The sequence below is a fragment of the Scyliorhinus torazame genome, chromosome 9, assembly GCF_047496885.1.
Source record: "Scyliorhinus torazame isolate Kashiwa2021f chromosome 9, sScyTor2.1, whole genome shotgun sequence".
Classification (NCBI taxonomy): Eukaryota; Metazoa; Chordata; class Chondrichthyes; order Carcharhiniformes; family Scyliorhinidae; genus Scyliorhinus; species Scyliorhinus torazame.
The window spans coordinates 242,789,664-242,809,642 of record NC_092715.1 but is presented as its reverse complement, the minus strand read 5'-3'; the positions used below and the strand labels follow the sequence as shown (position 1 = coordinate 242,809,642).

At 50.0% G+C, this 19,979-nt stretch overlaps 1 protein-coding gene across 5 annotated transcripts in view; it reads left to right on the top strand.

Annotated features, from left to right (window-relative positions):
- The window catches only part of LOC140429773 (lysine-specific demethylase 4C-like), a 557,303-nt gene that overhangs the window by 337,259 nt on the left and 200,065 nt on the right, over positions 1 to 19,979 (top strand). For 3 of the 5 annotated variants that reach the window (XM_072517213.1, XM_072517214.1, XM_072517216.1), the window contains 2 exons: positions 12,088 to 12,298; positions 12,386 to 12,462. The exons of 1 other annotated variant lie outside the window; for it this stretch is intronic. In XM_072517213.1, the coding sequence (XP_072373314.1) occupies positions 12,088 to 12,298; positions 12,386 to 12,462 (288 nt within the window). Of the gene's footprint in view, positions 1 to 12,087; positions 12,299 to 12,385; positions 12,463 to 19,979 lie in introns of those variants that run through there. One more of the 5 variants, XM_072517217.1, reaches the window with a different exon arrangement.

Below are 19,979 nucleotides of genomic sequence, written 5' to 3'. Positions count from 1 at the left end.
TGTGTGTTCAACGCTAAAACTCTAGTGTAGCCCTCTGTCTGTGCTCGCTCAATCTGAATTTGAAATTCTAGCATGCTGTGATCACTCTTTCCAAGAGGATCCTTAATGAAAAGGCTATTTATCAACCCTTCTTCATTACATAATACTAAATGTAAAATAGCCAGCTCCCTCTTTGGCACCAGAACATATTGGTCTAAGAAACAATCCCTCATACATTCTATGAAATCTCCCTCGAGGCTACCCTTGCCAATTTGATTCATCAAGTCAATATGCATGTTAAAATCACCATGATTACCGATGTGCCCTTCTCACAAGCCCTCATTATTTCTTAGTTTATACTATGCCCCACTTTGGAAGTATTGCTCGGTGGCCTGTAAATTACTCCTACCAAGATTTTTTTACCCTTGTTTTTTATTTCCATCCAGCTCGATTCAACATTTTGGCCCTTAGTTCCAATATTATTTCTTTTTTTTTTTTAAAAATATTTTTATTCTCCTTTTTCACATTTTCTCCCAAATTTACACCCACCAACAATAAACAATAATCAGCAACAAACATGTCAATCCCCACAACAATAACAACGATCCCATCCTCCCACCAACCCCCAAACATTAGCCCGCATGTTTACATAAACAAATGACAAAAAGGAATCAGGGATTACCCATAGTCACCCATAATACACACATCCCCCCCCCCCCCCCAACCCTCCCACCCAACCCCCACAACTAATGTTCGATGTTATCCAGTTCTTGAAAGTGCATAATGAATAATGCCCATGACTTGTAGAACCCCTCCGTCCTTCCCCTCAGTTCAAACTTAACCTTCTCAAGAGTCAAGAATTCCAACAGGTCTCCCCGCCACGCTAGGGCACAGGGTGGAGAGGCTGCTCTCCATCCCAACAGGATCTGCCTTCAGGCAATCAACGAGGCGAAGGCTACGATATCTGTCTCCGCACCATTTCCAACCCTGGCTGGTCCGACACCCCGAATATGGTCTCCAGGGGACCCGGATCCAGTTTCACGTGCACCACCTTGGAAATTACCCGAAAAACCTCCTTCCAGTAATCCTCTAGCTTTGGACAGGACCAAAACATATGAACGTGTTTAGCGGTGCTCCCCCCCCCCCCCGCAAAACTCACACACATAGAATCATAGAATTTACAGTGCAGAAGGAGGCCATTCGGCCCATCGAGTCTGCACCGGCCCTTGGAAAGAGCACCTCAGCTAAGCCCACATCTCCACCCCATCCCCGTAACTCTACTCCTTCAAAGAATCGGCTCATCCTCGCCCTCATGAGCTGCGCTCTATATACCACCTTCAGCTGTATCAGCCCCAACCTCGCACATGAGATGGAGGCATTTACTCTCCGGAGCACCTCACACCAGACCCCCTCCTCTATAACCTCTCCCAACTCTTCCTCCCACTTTGCTTTGATCCCTTCCAGTGGTGCCTTAACCTCTTCCAAAATAGCTCCATAAACCACTGACACTACCCCCTTCTCCAGTCCCCTTGTCGTCAGCACCTCCTCCAGCAATGTGGAGGCCGGTTCCTCCGGGAAGCTCTGTATCTCCTTTCTGGCAAAATCTCGAACCTGCACGTGTCTAAACATTTCTCCCTGCTTCAGCCCATACTTAGCTTCCAGCTCTTTCAATCCTGCAAACCGACCCCGAAGAAACATCTTTTAGCGTCTTAATCCCCTTCTCTTCCCATTTCCGGAAATTTCCATCCCACCTCCATGGCTCAAATCTATGGTTCCCCCGAAATGGCATTTCCCTTGACCCTGCCCCCAACCCGAAGTGTTGGTGAAACTGCCTCCAGATTTTCAATGAAGCTATTTTTACCGGACTCCCTGAGTATTTCCCCGGGGCTATCGAGAGCGGCGCTGTTGCTAGTGCTTTCAGCCCCGACCCCCTGCACAAACTCTCCTCCATTCTGACCCACTGGGAACCAACCCCTCTGACCCAGCTCTGCACCTTCTCCACATTCGCCGCCCAGTAGTAGTACATCAGATTCGGAAGACCCAAACTCCCTGTCATCCTTCCCCTCTGTAGCAGCACCTTTCTCACTCTGGCCACCTTCCCTCCCCATATGAATGAAGTAATCCTTCCCTCAATCTCCCTGAAAAAAGCCTTTGGCAGGAAAATTGGTAGGCATTGAAAGATAAACAGAAATTGCGGCAACACATTCATTTTAACCGCCTGTACCCGACCCGCTAGTGACAGAGGAAGACCATCCCACCTTGCCAGATCGACTTTCACTCTCCCCACCGAACTAGAGATGTTGTACCTGCGAAGCCTCCCCCACTCCCGGGCAACCTGCACCCCCAGATACCTAAAGTAAGCCCCTGCCCTACGGAATGGCAGCCCCCCACCCCCGGCCGAGACACCACAAAATACTCACACTTGCCTAGGTTCAGCTTGTATATTCCCCCTATCGACACACTCGGTTCCGACACATATAACAGGAAGTCGTCGGCATATAAGGACACCCTGTGCTCTATTTCCCCCCCCCCCCCGCACTATTCCTTTCTATGCTCTCGAACTTCTTAATGCGATAGCCAACGGCTCAATCGCAAGTGCAAACAACAGGGGGGACATAGGACATTGCTGCCTCGTCCCACGGTGGAGAGAAATGTATCTCGAGCTGATGGTATTTGTGCGGACACTCGCCTTCGTCTCCTTGTATAGTAGCTTTACCCAGTTCACAAATCTTGGTCCAATCCCAAACCGTTCCAGAACTGCCATCAAGTACCCCCATTCTACCCGGTCATACGCCTTCTCAGCGTCCAATGCTACAGCCACCTCTGTTTCCTTCCCTTCTGCCGGTGCCATAACGATGTTCAAAACCCTCCTAATGTTCGAAAAAAGCTGCCTCCCTCTCACAAACCCCGTCTGATCCTCACCTATCACCTTCGGGAGGCACTCCTCTAGCCTACCCGCCAGTACCTTTGCCAATACTTTTGCGTCCACATTCAGAAGTGATATGGGCCTATACGACCCACACTCCGTCGGATCCGTATTTTTTTTAGCAACAGTGAAATCGATGCCTGCCCCAGGGTTTGTGGCAACACCCCTTTCCCTATCGCCTCTTCAAACATCCCCACCATCAGGGGTGCCAGCTTATCCTTGAATTTTTTATAATATTCCACCGGAAACCCATCCAGCCCTGCCACCTTCCCCGACTGCATCCTCCCAATCGCATCCTTTATCTCCTGCTCCACTATTGCTCCTTCTAATGTAGTCCTGTCCCCCTCCCCTCGCCTCGGGTGCTCCAACCTATCTAGAAATTCCTGCATCCCACGGTCTCCCCCGGGTTGCTTTGACCTGTACAACCTCTCATAAAATTCCTCAAAAACCGTGTTAATCAGATCCGGAGCCACCACCAACTTCCCTGCCCTATCCCTCACCTGAAGAATTTCCCTTGCCGCTGCTTCCCTCCGGAGCTGACCTGCTAACATACTATCTCCATGTTCATAAACTGCACCCCTTGTTCGTCTCAGTTGGTGCACCGCCTTCCTGGTAGACAGTCGGTCGAAGCTCGCCTGTAGTTCCTTCCTCTTTTCCAGCTTTGCTGGGTCCCCATCTTCTGCATAACTCCTATCTACCTCCAACGTCTCATCTGTTACCCTCTGCCGCTCCAACCTCTCCTCTTTGTCCACCCTGGCCTTAAAGGAAATTACCTCGCCCTTCACCACTGCCTTTAAAGCCTCCCAGACAAGTGCCTTTGACACCTCACCCGTACAGTTGAAACCTACATATTCCTTAATTACCGTTTCAATTTTCTCACAGAACACTTGGCTCCCCAAAAGCCCCACATCCAGTTTCCACCCCGGCCTCTGCACTACCCCCTTCTTCAGCACCATATCCACCCAATGTGGAGCATGATCTGACACTGCAATTGCCGAGTATTCCGACCCCTTAACCCCAGCCAGCAAAGCCTTCCCCACCACAAAGAAGCCAATCTGCGAGTGTACCTTATGGACTGCTGAGAAAAATGAGTACTCCCGTTCCCTTGGTGCAGGAACCTCCAAGGGTCCACCACTCCCATTTCCACCATTAGCCCAGCCAGCGCCTTTGCCCCCCCTGATGGGACCAGCGAGCGTGGCCGTGATCTGTCCAATCATGGCTCCTGCACCAAGTTCTAGTGTCCCCCCCAATCAGTTTGTGTGTGCCCAAGTCGGGGATGGCCCCAAACACCACCTTCGCGAATCCCAATTGGGAACGTATACACTTAACAGCTCCACTAATCTCCCCTCCGGCGCCCCTGTTACAATCACATATCTACCCCCCTGATCTGCCTCCACCTTCTCCATCTGGAAGCGTACCCTTTTGCTGACCAGCACCGCTACCCCTCGTGCCCTTCCGTCAAATCTAGAGTGAAACACTTGACTAACCCAGCCCTTTTTAAGTCTCACCTGATCCTTCACCCTCAAGTGAGTCTCCTGCAGCATTGCCACATTGGCTTTCAAACTTTTAAGATGCCCAAGCACCCTTGACCTCTTGACTGGACTTCCTAGCCCTCTCACATTCCACGTGACTATCCTAACTGGGGGTCTCTCAGCCCCCCCCCCCTTCTTATCCACCATCATCATACCACCGGGCCCTGCCCCATAAGCCTGACCCACCCCTGTCCATTATTAACATCAAACCCCTTCCCCCCCCCCCCTCCCAAGAACACCCCTTACATTTTCCCTTGAAAAAACATCTCCCAGCATCAATCCCTTCCCCTCTCTCGCTCGCCTTGTAGGCCCATTGAAGCCTGCTATCCAGGCTCCCAACACCCACAGCCCTCCTCTCACCTCACCTCCGTTCACTAGCTGACTTTAGTTAGCTAGCGCGGGTGGCTCCCCCCGCCAAGATATACCATCCCCTCCCACCCAGTCCCAGAGAAAGAAGAAACAAAACAAAAACAATCCAGCCCATACAATTCACTAACATAAGATTTAACTGTCGCAACACAGAACGGCAATCAACCCAACCATTAACTTGTACTCTGTTACAATGCAAAGAGAAGTAAATTACAATACACATCAGTAAAAAGAAAGTTGTAGCATTTATACATTTTCCAGCTGCCCAAACTCAGTCCACAGTCTCTCTTCCAGCTCCGCTCCTCATGTCTGTCCCAAGCTTTCTGCCCTCACGAACGCCTCAGCCGTCTCCGCTGTCTCAAAACAAAAGTCTTTGGCGTTATACGTTACCCTCAGTTTCGCCGGGTACACCATACCAAATTGCACCCCCTTTTTGTACAGTGACGCCTTCACTCGCCCAAACGCGGCTCGTCTTTTTGCCAACTCAACCCTCCCCCATCAGCTCGGCCAACCTCTTAGCGAAGTACTCTGTTGGCCTTGGGCCATCTGTCCCTTCGGGCAAGCCCACAATTCTCAGATTGTGCTGTCTCGAGCGGTTCTCCAAGTCCTCGAGCTTTGCTCGGAGTCCTCTGTTGACCTCCACCACTCTCCGCAGCTCGTCCCCCACAGAGGTGAGCTGGTCGCTGTGCTGCGACACGGCCCCCTCCACTTCCTTCATCTTCTCGCCCCGCTTGCTCACCTTGGCTGATGTTTTTGCCACAGCTACCCTCACCGGGGTGATTGCCTCCTCCACCAATGATTTAAATGCGACCGCCGTCTCCTTCCTCAAAGCCTCCATATGCCTCGCAAACGGCTTTTCCAGCTCCACCTCCATCACCTCGGTCATCTTTTCCACCATAAGTATTGCGGCCCCACCATGCGGCGCGGCATCCGCCATCTTGTCAGCGCTTTTGCTGGCCTTCTCATTCAACGGCGAAGGGTTTTCTTCCTTCTTCCTAGCTGCTTCTCACATCCTCAAACAACTTATTATTTCTTCTTTCTTCAATCCGAAAATAACTAAATTTTAGGTGTAAGGTTTTTAAATATGTCCTACCAATTTGTCTTTCCCGTGCAGGATTTTCTTGTGCACGATGCTTTTCACACCTCTGACCTCCTTTATTAATCTCTGATAATGCTCGGTCTCATCCCCAATTTTCACTCCCAGAGTCACCTTACATTTAGATTTTTTTGCGTTTCCTTTCCCCCCTGTAGTCGTTAGACTAGCCCTGCCTGTTCATCCTATTAACCTCTACTTTCTCCTCACATGCTGACCTGCAGCTTTGGTTCCCATTAACCATTCTACTTCTTGTAGTTTTACCTTTCCCAAACCCCCTCCTTTTGCTAGTTTAAAGTCCTTGTGACTACCCTCTTTATTCTTTCTGCTAGAACACTAGTCCCAGATCGGTTCAGGTGGAGACCGTCCCAACGGTACAGATCCCTCCTGTCCCAATACTGATGCCAGTACCCCATGAAATGGAACCCCTTTTTCCCACATCACTCGTTTAGCCATGTGTTTACTTCCCGAAAGTTCCCATCCCTATGCCAATTTGCACTTGGCTTGGGTAGTAATCCAGAGATTATAATCCTTGAGGACCAGTTCTTTAATTTTGTTCCTCAGTTCTTGATAATCCTCAAACAGATTCTCTTTCCTTGACGTGCCTGTGTTGTTTGTCCCAATGTGAACCACAACAACTAGATCCTCTCCCTCCCGCACCAATATCCTTTCAAGCTGGTTAGAGATGTCCCTCACCCTGCCACCAGGCAGGCAACATACCATGCTGGACTCTTGGTCTTGCTTGCAAAGGACACTCTCCGTTCTCCTAATTATAGAATCCCCTACAACTACCACTTGTCTTTTTGCTCCCTCAGCTTGAATGGCCTCCTGTACCACGGTGCAGTGTTCGGCTAGCTCACTCTCCCTACAATCCTTTTCCTCATCCACACTGAGAGAAGGTACCTGAAGGTCAAGAGTTGAGTCTCCTCCATTTCTGAATTCAGGTCCCTCTACCTGCCTCACTTGCCGTCACACCCTGCTGTACCTGAACACTGGACGAATTAGAGGTACTTACTCTGCAGGGTATGAGCGCCTCCTGAAAAAAAGCAACCAGGTAACCGGTTGTGCCACAATGTCTGAAGCTCAGACTCCAGCTCATCAATTCTGAGCCAAAATTCCTCGAGCAACAAACACTTGTTGCAGACGTGGCTAATGGGACCTGCCAGCTCCCACATCATGCAGCTGCAGCACAACACCTGCCCAGCCATCTCTACTCAGTTAATTAATTAATTCGTTTTGCAGTGGGTTTTTTTCAAATTTAGCACCGATTCCCCACCAGCCATTCAGGTCACAGCTTTCTTGTGTCGCCAGTTTTTCAGTTTGTTTCTGCTTCAGTGGAACCCCGATGCTCACTGCTCCGCCCTCTGAGAATGCTCCCTGGAAATTAGGCCGCAAATTCCCCAGGTAAGTTACATATACTCTCCGCCTTCCGAGACTGCTCGCTGGAGACTAGGCCAATCCGTCTCTGAGATATAGGTGTGGGCTCGGCGCTTAAATTCCTCCTTTCCGAAGTGAAGGAATTGAAACTTGAGGTTCAGTTTAACAGCAGAGATGACTATTGCTGTTGGATGCTCGGAGGCTTGCCTTTTCGGGTGGACTCATCAGGTCAGCAGGTTTTCGAAGATCGGAAAGGTTTCCTTTTTCCTGCTAATTCTATGGTTATGGAATTTGCAGATTGCATGGGCTCATTTGGTAGAGCAGCAGTTGATTTCTTAAACCTTAATTTTGTCCTCCCTCGGCTAAGGATCCTCGCTGTTGTGGCCTGGGTTTTCTCTGAGGATTCTTTTTTATTCATTCATGGGATGTGGGCATCAATGGCAATGCCAACATTAGTTGCCTATCCCTAATAGTCCTTGAACTGAGTAGCTTATTTCATAAGACAGCTAAGAGTCCACCACATTGCTGTGGATCGGGAGTCACATGTAGGCCAGATTTCCTTCCCTAAAGGACATTCGTGAACCATATGGATTTTACTGACAATCAATGATAGTTTTGTGGTAATCATTACTGAGACCAGCTTTCAATTCCAGATTTTATTTCCAATTAATTGATTTTCTAAATTGAATTTAAATTCCACCAGCTGCCGAGGTGGGATTTGAATCCCTGAGTCATCTAGACTCAACGGTAGCTCCCTTCTCTCTCCACAGATGCTCTCAGAGCTGCTGAGTTTATCCAGCAATTTTTGCTTTTGTTTCAGATTCCAGCATCCGCAGTAATTTGCTTTTACCCCAGAGCATTAGCCTGGACCTCTAAATTATTAGTTAAGTGACATAGCCAGTATGCTTCATGTCCCTTTTCTACACCCTATCTCTCAAGATGCTTCCTGCAGCCTCCTTTTATGCAGTTCAAGAAACACAAAAATGACTGCTGTGTTAATGTTCAAGGAGCTTGTGTTTTACCAGGCAAAAAAGTTAATTTTGTTGTGGTCCTTTGAAGTCCCTTCCTGTTTCCCAGTCCCTCAGAAGTAAAAGGGTGAAGGACGGGGGAGTGGGACCCTCTTTCTGAGGGTCGGTGCAGACTTGATAGGCCAAATGGCCTCCTTCAGCACTTTAGGAATTCTATTTTCTATTTTAGAAGATTCAGTGGACTTCCCCGGAGGAGACTTTTGTATGTTAATTACACTTTGTAGCCAGCTCTAGAGATTAGTGTCAGACAAGGTTTGAATAAACACTGAAAGATGCCATGTTGTCTGTACTTCAATTTTAAAAAAACCTTTAAACTCAAATGTTCAGTTGTCCTTAAAATCTGTAATATCATAATTATAGTTTCATCCAAGATATATTCTTAACTCCAGTGATGTCAGTTGCTTCTGCAAATTGCCTGAGGATCATCTTTTTGTAGTTTGTTTGCTTCCAGGGCTTGCAGTTATAGAGTGTGATGCCAGTATCCCTTGTGACATCAACTGGATATTCATATTTTTTGCACATGTAATTCACTAATCTTTCTAGAAAAGAGGCCACAAGTCAATGTTAAACTGCTTTTTTTCTTCAGTAAGGTAAATGTAGAGAATGGCCTTGATGATCAGACTCACTTTGTTCATCGGCATAATGTATTTTGCATAACAGTAAATGAAGAATACATCACACTAACTCATAGTAGTGAATTGTTTGATTTAATTTGCACATAAAATGTCTTTCAGTTATCCTCCAGTTTTTTTCTGAGCCTTATATTGTTACTATTTCAAAAACCCTGTGATATGGTCTCTTTATTTATCCCCTCACTCTCCCTGCCATACTGCAGAAATTAAAGGCCTTTTGTGAGGTGTTTTTGATCGCCTTGTCAAGCTAATAAATAGACAGAGAATACTGGAAATGTTCAGCAGGTCTTGGCAGCACCTGTGGAGGGGCAAAGAGAGTTAATGTTTTGGATCAAATGACCTTTCACTACAACTTGGAAAAGTTGGAAAGCTTTAAGCAGGTGAAATGGGGGAGGGTGGGAAACAGAACAAAAGCGGAGATCTGTGACGGGGTGGAAGATGGGAGTTAAATGACAAGAGTCATATCTGCGAATGGTATATTGATGAACAGTTGCCACCCTAAAACAAACACAAGGGTATGATCGAAACATGTGAAGCAAAGGAATCAAAACAGGCATAAAAATTAGTCTGAAATTATTGAATGAATCTGGAAGGCAATAAATTAGTCATTGTTTAGATTATGTGGAGAATTACTTGTTTATTTGCTTAGAAATGATATCTTGCATGGGGGAAGTAGGCAATAAAATCCCAAAACATGTGGCGCAATTCTCCAAGCCCCGCACGCTGGAGAATCGCCGCAACCGCCCCGCCCCGACGCCGGCGCGCGATTCTCCGAGGTGTGGAGAATCGGCGCCATTTGCGTGGGCGTGTTTGACGCGGCGTGGGCTGCTGGAACCGGCGGGGCCGCCGATTCTCCACCCCGGATGGGCCGAGCAGAAACGGCAGAGTCCCGCCGGCGCCGTTCACCCCTGGTCGCTGCCGACGGGAACTCTGTGAAGGGTTGGGAAGCGGCCTGTGGGGTGGGGAAAAGCGCTCCTTCACCGGGGGGGGGGGGAGAGCCTCTGAAGGGGTCTGGCCCGCGATCGGGGCCCACCGATCGGCGGACCGGCCTCTCTCCCTCCTCCCCGGCCTACTTTGTTGTGCGGTCGGCCCCTGAACCCCCATGCCATGTTGTGTCGGGGCCGGCGCGCTGAAGAAGTCCCCCGCGCTTGCACGGATTGGCGCGGCCCAACTGCACATGCGCGGGTTGGCGCGGCGATCATTTGGCGCCGGGAAGGGAGGCTGGAACGGCATGAACCGATCCAGTGTCGTGCTGGCCCCTTGTGGGGTCCAGAATCGGTCGTCCCCGCACCTGTTTTGTGCCGTCGTGAAACTAGACGGCGCGAACACTTAGTCTCCATTTTGAAGAATCACGCCCATGATGCTTGCTTTATGCTTCTCCCTGTTTTCCCCCCACCCTGCTCTCCTCCGAGCCTTTATTGAACAAAGGCACTGTTAGCTCCTCTATCCCAAAGCACAGTTTGCATATTTAAGAAATATTAAAAATTATGGCCTGAGCTCCTCATTTGTTTCCAACAGCAAACGATGTGCCATCAGGACCCAGTGACATGCCAACTTTGCTGTTTTGTTTTTCAGAAAGATTTTCTTTTCTGCATTTACTTGTAAAAATTCTAGGCCATTTGTTAATGCTTAGTTATATAACGTGAAGCATAGAAGATGGGAAATTACATGATCTTGTTTCCCTTTGTTTAATTTGAAAAATTTCTTGAATTTTCAAAAGTTTTAATTTTTAAAAGCGAGAAATCAGTCAATATTGTATTAATTACTTTGTTAAAGTACACTGACAATCACTTTGTTAAATGGCAATTACATTGTAATGTTTAATGGCGATTACATTAAGGCAATTGCATTGTTAAATTGGTGATGGATTGTCATACTTCTATAAGTGGGGACAGCTGGAACACTGAGGTGTGGAGGGGGGTGGGTGAACTCTACAGGCTTGTGAATAAGTCTGTCTTGAAGTACAGACTTGGCTTCAGACTTATTCTTCCTTCATTGTATGGCTGATGGACTTAACACCATTCGCTGTTTAAAAAATGTTTCCTGATGCTGCTCTGGTTCTTTTGCCGATCACCTTAATCTGTATCTTCCGATTACCCACCTGACTGCCACAGTAAACAGTTTCTTATTTACTTGAATGTCCAATTCACCTAACAGCATGCGAGAGGCCTCACGTGAGATTTAACGACCCCATCGCATCACCGAATGGGGCGTGACGAGGTCATTCGATCGCGCCCTCATTTTGGCCACTCAACTGCATCATTCCTCTCCAGTGCTACAATTTAGGTTGTGTTATTACAATTTCTAGTAGGTATGGTAGCATAGTGGTTAGCACCAGGGCTGCACAGCGCCAGGGTTCCAGGTTCGATTCCAGGCTTGGCTCACTGTCTGTGCGGAGTCTGCACGTCCTCCCTGTGTCTGCGTGGGTTTCCTCCGGGTGCTCCGGTTTCCTCCCACAAGTCCTGAAAGACGTGCTGTTAGGTGAATTGGACATTCTGAATTCTCCCTCTGTGTACCTGATCAGGTGCTGGAATGTGGCGAGTAGGGGCTTTTCACAGTAACTTCATGCAGTGTTAATGTAAGCCTACTTGTGACAATAAAGATTATTAAAGATTAATGATTTAAAGCACTAAACTGCCCTTCATTTGATATTAAGTCGCTGTCTCATTGTGAAGTCACAGGATAGCTGCTGTGGTAAATGTCACCCCAGTCCCAGAGGACCATAGCCTGCTTTCCCCTTTAAGAGCTGGCTCGTGGCAATTTAACCTAAGGGTCACCACACCTCAAGCGAGGGCAAGTTTGAGAAGGAGCCACCTTCATGGATAACCTCAGCTGGCACGGGAATTGAACCCACGTTGTTGGTGTCGCTCTGTATCACGAACTAGATGTCCAGTCAACTGAGCTAAACCGACTCCCTAAAATGAAAATGAAATATTACACTGGTACAGTTCTTTTGAAGTTAGGGCTCAAACATACTAGAAGCAGAGAGTAGTGAGAACTTTATTCTGCTCTTGGATGTGCTATACTTGGTGCTGACCCTGGTTGTGCAGCACTAATTTCTCTAATCTTAATGATCACACTATTTTAAAGCATTTTCAGGTTGAGAAAAAAATAGATAATTAACTCTACAACATATTTGTTTCATATACAGCCTGATAACCTCATGGAAAGGAGATCTCAAATCGATACTGATGCAGCTGAGTCACCATCCAAGCAACATAAAACAAAACCGCTTATCCCAGAAATGTGCTTTACGTACAGTGAAGAAAATAATGATCTGTACCCTACCAATACATTCATTGAAGAGGATGGAACTAGTTTGCTGATATCTTGTGCAAAATGCTGTCTACAGGTTCATGCAAGTAGGTGTTATTTTCTTCGCGTTGCTCACTTGTAACGTTGAATTTGGGATTGGAATGATAGTTGTGACACTCTTCTTTGACCTTTAGGTTGTTATGGTGTTCCACTTCATGAAATCCATGATGGTTGGACCTGTTCTCGTTGTATAATTGGTGCATGGACTGCAGTAAGTATTTGCATTGATGCTTCGATAATTTTACCTTCAGGCAAAAGCGGAAAATACAATGTGTTAATAGATCTCTAGGATGCTATTAATATGCTTCAAAACCAGTAAATTGCCACAAAGACGGATTTGTTTGGATTCTGAACCTTTAATTTGCAAGTTAACAGAAAAGTTCATTTTACAATGGAAATTCTTCAGTTTAATGTTAATTGTACTGACAGGTTGATTAAAAATTACAAATGGACCTCTCAGTAATCCTTTATGCTGATGTCTGTGCCTAATGTCCCTTCTTTCTCTCTCTCTCCCCACCCCCCACACACGCACACACAGTCTTGGCTATGTTTCAGAGAGAAAGGTTGATGTTCACTTTCACACAGGAAAGAGAGCAGGAGAAGCAGCAAAAAGGTTTTGGTAGATCTGTTCTGAGCACATGCCTGCCAAATGTCTACTTTCCTCCTCAGATTGTGCCATTAGCTCAGAATCCAATTGTTAGGTAGAGGTTAATAACCTATCTGATAAGATTTTTACTAATTTCTTAAATGGAAGCATACAAACAAAGGGCAGAAGTAGGCCATTCATCTCCTTGAGCTTGTTCCATCATTTAATAAGATCGTGGCTGATGTTAGGATCTCGCGCGAGAACCCAACTATTTGCAATTTGTAATAATCTCTATTATTGTCACAAGAAGACTTACATTAACTGCAATTCAACATTACAAGTGAGCAGCGCGAAGAAAATAACATCTACTTGCATGAACCTGTAGACAGCATTTTGCACAAGGTATCAGCAAACTAGTTCCATCCTCTCCAATAAATGAATTGGTAGGGTACATTAACTGCAATGAAGTTACTGTGAAAATCCCCTAGCTACCACACTCCGGCGCCCGTTCGGGTACCCTGAGGGAGAATTCAGAATGTCCAATTCACCCAACAAGCACTTCTTTCAGTACTTGTGGGAGGAAACTGGAGCACCCGGAGGAAACCCACGCAGACACGGGGAGAAAGTGCAGACTTGGCACAGACAGCAACCCAAGCGGGAATCGAACCTGGGACCCTGCCACTGTGAAGCAACAGTGCTAGCTGCTGTGAAGCAACAGTGCTAGCCACTGTGCTACCATGCCGCCCATATGAGGAAATGTTACTGCACCACAAGAGTGATAACACTGACCAATAGGTATCTTTTATAAAGTTGCAGATTGTGCTTGAATACAATCTGCTGGTCAGAATTTCGATGGGCCACAGCACCTCATGGATGCCCTGTTTTGAACTTTGAATTCTGTTCTGAATCTATCCGATTTAGCTTCTTCTCTTCTCGTGCAGCCTCTGAGCGTCGAGAATGACTTGCTTCCACTCCAGGGGGGTGGGTTCTGCTCAATAGTTGAATCCTGGATCCTGAGACTCTACCACAGGTTTGGCAGGTGGTGTTTGATGAGGTGGGTGGGAGGGACGATCTGGTTTCTGCGCTCCCCTTCTGCTGTTTTCGCTTGGCCTCCATGTGTTCCATCCTACAACGCATGAGGTGAATGGCGCCTTTGCGGATGTTGGTGTTCAGAAGAGGATGCTGATGAAATATCAGTAGGAGCGGAGATAGAGGTAATAGATTTGGTGAAAGTCAATGGGTAGAATGTACTGCAAAGGCTGGCTATGGTTGGAGTGGATACGTTGTCTTGTCTGATTATTTGCATCTCAGGTTGCTAACAGAAGTGGAGATAGTGGAAGGGCTTGCCAAATCTTCCAATCTTCCCTTGATAACAGGTGACATATTAGAGTTGGCAAGTATGACACATTTGTTGAAGAAAGCGTCTAAGGGCATTCATAGTAATTATAAGCTGTTCAGTGTTACATCTGGGTTGGTAAGGTTTCATGTTGCCACAGTCCCAGAGGACTATTGGCTCCTCTTCCCCTGGAGAGCTGACTGGTGGTGATTTAGCCTGAGGGTCACCACCCTTCAGGCAAGGGGCAAGGTTGAGAAGGCAGGGCCTTCATGACTAACTTCAGCCAGTACAGGAATTGAACCCGCACTGTTGGTGTCGCTCCGCATCACAAACCAGCCATCCAGCCAACTGAACAAACCGCCCCCCCCCCCCCCCCCCCCGGACAAGCCCGTTGACTTAAGGACAGATCTGTGGGATCTTGGATTTCAGAAATAGAGGTATTGACTTTAAGGACTGAAAATAGAGAGGTATGGTAAATGTTTTTTTTAATCAAACTGGAGGATGGTAGACCATGTTTTCAGTGTCTTATTACCTCTACCATTTCCCCTTCGACCAATATTTTATCAGTATTCTCCTTTTGATAGATACCAATGATTTGGATATTAGAAAATACAGTAAAATGTTTGTCAATGATGAACTTGGAGGAGTGACAAACTAAGCTTTTTAAAAAAAAATAGTTTTTTTGAGGTTTTCGCAAAATATCAACAACAAAATGAAAAAGGAACCCAATAGAATTAAATACAGAACAAAATAAAACAACCCCCGTGCCCCACTGCCCCTTATACATAAATAATAAATGAACACCCCGAATTAACACAAAGCAAATATACGCACCCCCTCAGATCCCCCAGTGTAAACAAACAAGAGTAAAATAGAACCCCCCCTATGGGGGCCTTACATCCTTCCACTGAAGAAGAATCCTTCGCCGGGCTACCAGGGACGCAAAGGCCAGAATACCGGCCTATTTCGCCTCCTGCGCTCCCGGCTCCCCTGCAACCGCAAATATTGCGAGCCCCCAGCCCGGTTTGACCCTGGATCCTACCACCCTCGACACCGTCCTCGCTACACCCTTCCAAAATTCCTCCAGCGCTGGGCATGCCCAGAACATATGGGTGTGATTTGCTGGGCTCCCTGAGCACCTAACACACCTGTCCTCACCCCCAAAGAACCTGCTCATCCTTGTCCCGGTCATGTGTGCCCTGTGCAGTACCTTAAACTGTATGAGGCTGAGCCTCGCGCACGAAAAGGAAGAGTTCACTCTCCCAAGGGCATCTGCCCACGTCCCGTCCTCGATCTCCTCTCCCAACTCCTCCTCCCAATTCCCTTACAACTCCACCACCGAGGCCTCCTCCTCCTCCTGCATCACCTTACAACTCCACCACCGAGGCCTCCTCATCACCTTGTAAGTTGCCGAGATCTTCCCCTCTCCAACCCACCCCACCGAGAGCACCCTGTCCTGTACTGTGCGTGGCAGCAGCCGCGGGAATTCCACCACTTGCCGCCTGAAAAACACCCTTACCTGTAAATACCTAAAGGTGTTCCCCGGGGGGGAGCCCATACTTCTCCAGCTCACCCAGGCTCGCGAACTTCCCATCCACAACAGGGCCCCCAACCTTCTTATCCCTGCCCTGTGCCACCCCAAAAACCCTCCATCTATTCTCCCTGGGACAAACCGGTGGTTCCCCCGTATTGGGGTCCACACCGAGGCCCCCCCCCCCCCCCCCCCCCCCCCCCCTGTGCCGCCTCCACTGCCCCCAGATTTTGAGGGAAGCCGCCACTACCGGGCTCGTGGTATACCTCATTGGAGGGAGCGGCAGCGGCGCCGTAGCCAGCGCCTCCAGACTCATACACTCACAAGACGCCATCTCCAGTCTCTTCCATGCAGCCCCCTCCCCCTCCATCACCCACTTGCGCACCATCGCCACATTGGCGGCCCAGTAGTATCCACAGAGTTTGGGCAGTGCCAGCCCCCCCCCCATCCCTACTGTGCTCCAGAAACACCCTTCTCACCCTCTGAGTCCCTCGCGCCCACACATATCCCGTTATGCTCCTGTTGACCCGCCTAAAGAAGGTCTTCGGGATAAGAATGGGAGGCACTGGAACAGGAACAAAAACCTTGTGAGCACCGTCATCTTAACTGACTGCACCCTACCCCCCAGGGACAGCGGCAACTCGTCCCACCTCTTGAACTCCTCCTCCTTGCTCCACTAGCCTCGTGAAATTAAGTCTATGCAGGGCCCCCCAGCTCCTGGCCACCTGGACCTCCAAATACCTGAAGCTCCTCTCCGACCTTTTTAGTGGGACCTCGCCAACCCCCCTCTCCTGGTCCCCTGGGTGAACCACGAACAACTCGCTCTTCCTCATGTTGAGCTTGTACCCTGAGAAATCCCCAAACTCCCTGAGGATCCTCATTACCTACGGCATTCCCCCCACCGGTCCGGCGCATATAGCAGCAGGTCGTCCGCATAGAGCGACACCCTATGCTCCTCCCCGCCCCGCACCAACCCCCTCCAGTTCCTCGACTCCCTCAGTGCCATAGGCAGGGGTTCAATCGCCAGTGCGAAGAGCACGGGGGACAGGGGACACCCCTGCCTCGTCCCTCGATGCAACCGAAAGTACTCAGACCTCCTCTTGTTCGTGGCCACACTCGCCATTGGGACCTCGTACAACAGCCTAACCCACCTGACAAACCCCTCCCCAAACCCGAACCTCTTCAACACCCCCCACAAGTACCCCCACTCTACCCTATTGAAGGTCTTCTCAGCGTCCATCGCCACCACTAGCCGCCTCCCCCTCCCTCGCCGGCATCATAATAACGTTCAGGAGTCTCCGCACATTCGCGTTCAACTGCCTCCTCTTCATGAACCCCGTCTGGTCTTCGTGGATCACCTGCGGCACACAATCCTCAATTCTCGTGGCTAAGACATTCGCCAGCACCTTGGCATCTACATTTAACAACAAAATCGGCCTATAAGACCCACACTGCAGGGGATCCTTGTCCCGCTTCAGGATCAAGGAGATCAGTGCCAGGGACATCGTCGGGGCCAAAGCCCCCTCCTCCCTTGCCTCATTGAAGGTCCTAACTAGCAACGGGCCCAACAGGTCCACATATTTTTTGTAGAATTTGACCGGGAAACCGTCCGGCCCCGTTGCCTTCCCTGCCTGCATGCTCCCTATCCCTTTGGTCAGCTCCTCCAGCCCAATCGGGGCCCCCAATCCCGCCACCAGTCCCTCCTCCACCTTCAGACACCTCAATTGGTCCAGAAAGCAGCACACCCTCCCTCCCTCCCAGTGGGGGCTCGGACCGATACAGTTCCTCACAAAGTCCCTGAAGACCCCATTGATGCCAACCCCGCGCCGCACCACACTCCCTCCCCTGTCCTTAACTCCCCCGCTCTCCCTAGCTGCATCCCGCTTCCGAAGCTGATGCGCCAGCATCCGACTTGCCTTCTCCCCATACTCATAAATCACCCCCTGGGCCTTCCTCCACTGCACCTCCGCCTTCCTGGTGGTCAACAGGTCGAATTCGGCCTGGATGCTACGCCTCTCCCTCAACAGTCCCTCCTCAGGCACCTCCGCATACCTCCTGGCTACCCTCACTATCTTCCCCACCAGCCTCTCCCTCTGCTCTCTCCTCCCCTTGTGGGCCCTAATGGAGATCAGCTCTCCCCTAACCACCGCCTTCAGCGCCTCCCATACCATCCCCACTCGGACCTCCCCGTTATCGTTGGCCTCCAGGTACCTCTCTATGCTTCCTCGGACCTGCTCACTCACCTGCTCATCCACCAGCAGCCACACCTCCAAACGCCACAACGGGCGCTGGTCCCTCTCCTCCCCCAGCTCTACGTCCACCCAATGCGGGGCGTGATCCGAAATGGCTATCGCCGAGTACTCGGTATCCTCTACTCTCGCTATCAGCGCCCTGCTCAAAATAAAAAAGTCGATCCGGGAATAAGCCTTATGGACATGTGAGAAGAATGAAAATTCCTTAGCCCCCTGCCTTGCATATCTCCAAAGGTCCACCCCTCCCATCTGGTCCATAAACCCCCTCAGCACTTTAGCTGCCGCCGGCTTCCTACCCGTCCTAGACCTGGAGCGATCCAGTGCCGGATCCAACACCGTGTTCAAGTCCCCCCCCCCCCCCCATTATCAGGGCCCCCCACTTCCAAGTCCGGGATCCAACCCAGCATGCGCCGCATAAAACCCGCATCGTCCCAGTTTGGGGCGTACACGTTGACCAGCACCACCCTCTCCCCTTGCAGCTCACCACTTACCATTACGTACCTGCCGCCATTGTCTGTCACAATGCTCGACGCCTCGAACGACACCCTCTTTCCCACCAAGATCGACACCCCTCGATTTTTGGCATCCAGCCCCGAATGAAACATCTGACCTACCCACCCCTTCCTCAATCTTACCTGGTCTGCCACCTTCAGGTGTGTCTCCAGGAGCATGACCACATCCACCTTCAGCCCCTTCAGGTGCGCGAACACCCGGGCCCGCTTGACCGGCCCGTTCAGTCCCCTTACATTCCAGGTTATCAGCCGGATCACGGGGCTACCTTCCCCCGCCGACTAGCCATAACCCCTCCTCGGCCAGCCACGTGCCCGCACCCCACGCCCGGCCCGTTCCCCACGGCGGCAACCCCCGTCCCAACCCCCTCTACTCGCTCCAGCTCCCCCATGACCATACCAACAGCAACCCGTAACCCCCCCCCCCCCCCCCCTGCTAGGACCCCTCCTAGCTGCTTTGCTCCCCCCATTGCACTCTCGCAAGTCAGTTGACACCCGCCTCTCCTTCGACTCCTCCCATTGTGGGACATACCCTCCTTCTCCATTACCCATCAGCAGGCTCTTCGCCTCCCCCTTCCATCCCAAGCACGGGAAACAACCCTCGCTTCCCCGCCCTGGCACCGCCCCCTCCAGCCTTCAGCGCGGGAAAAAGCCCGCGCTTTCCACCTACCCGGCCCCGCCACCTCTGACGCAGCACCTTTTACAGGCCCAGTCCCCTCACCCCCCGACTCGGGCTTCCCCCTACCCCATCCCCCCTACCGGCCATCCACTCCTACTCCATTTACTTACCCCCCTCCAAGAGCCCACCTGACAGACCATACCAGAACAGTGCCCAACCCACCCTAACCACCCACATCGAACCAAAAAGAAACAAGAGCAAAGAACCCCCCCTCAAAATGTAACATACCAACAGCAATCCTCGACCACCCATCCCGACCCTCAGTTTGTGTCCAGCCTCTCGGCCTGAACTAAGGCCCAAGCCTCCTCCGGGGACTCAAAATAATGGTGCCGGCCCTTGTAGGTGACCCACAGACGCGCCGGCTGCAACATGCCAAACTTCACCCCCTTCCTGTGCAGCACCGCCTTCGCCCGGTTGTACCCGGCCCTCTTCGCCACCTCCGCACTCCAGTCCTGATATATTCGAACCTCCGTGTTCTCCCACCTGCTGCTCCTCTCTTTCTTGGCCCACCTGAGCATGCAGTCCCGATCAGCGAACCGATGAAACCGCACCAGCACCGCCCGCGGCAGCTCGTTAGCCTTGGGCCTCCTCGCCAGCACTCTATGGGCCCCTTCCAGCTCCAGGGGGCCTGGAAGGACCCCGTGACAAACTAAGCTTGACACCAGTCAACTGCAACAGGACAGAGGCTATCAGGATGAGCAAACAAGTGACAGATAGAATTTAATACAGCCGACAAGGGTGGTAGGAGTTGAGACTGTCAATGATTTAAAAGGAAATTGGAAAGGTGGATAGGCACTTGATGGAAATAAACTTGCTTGGTACTGGGATGGTATGG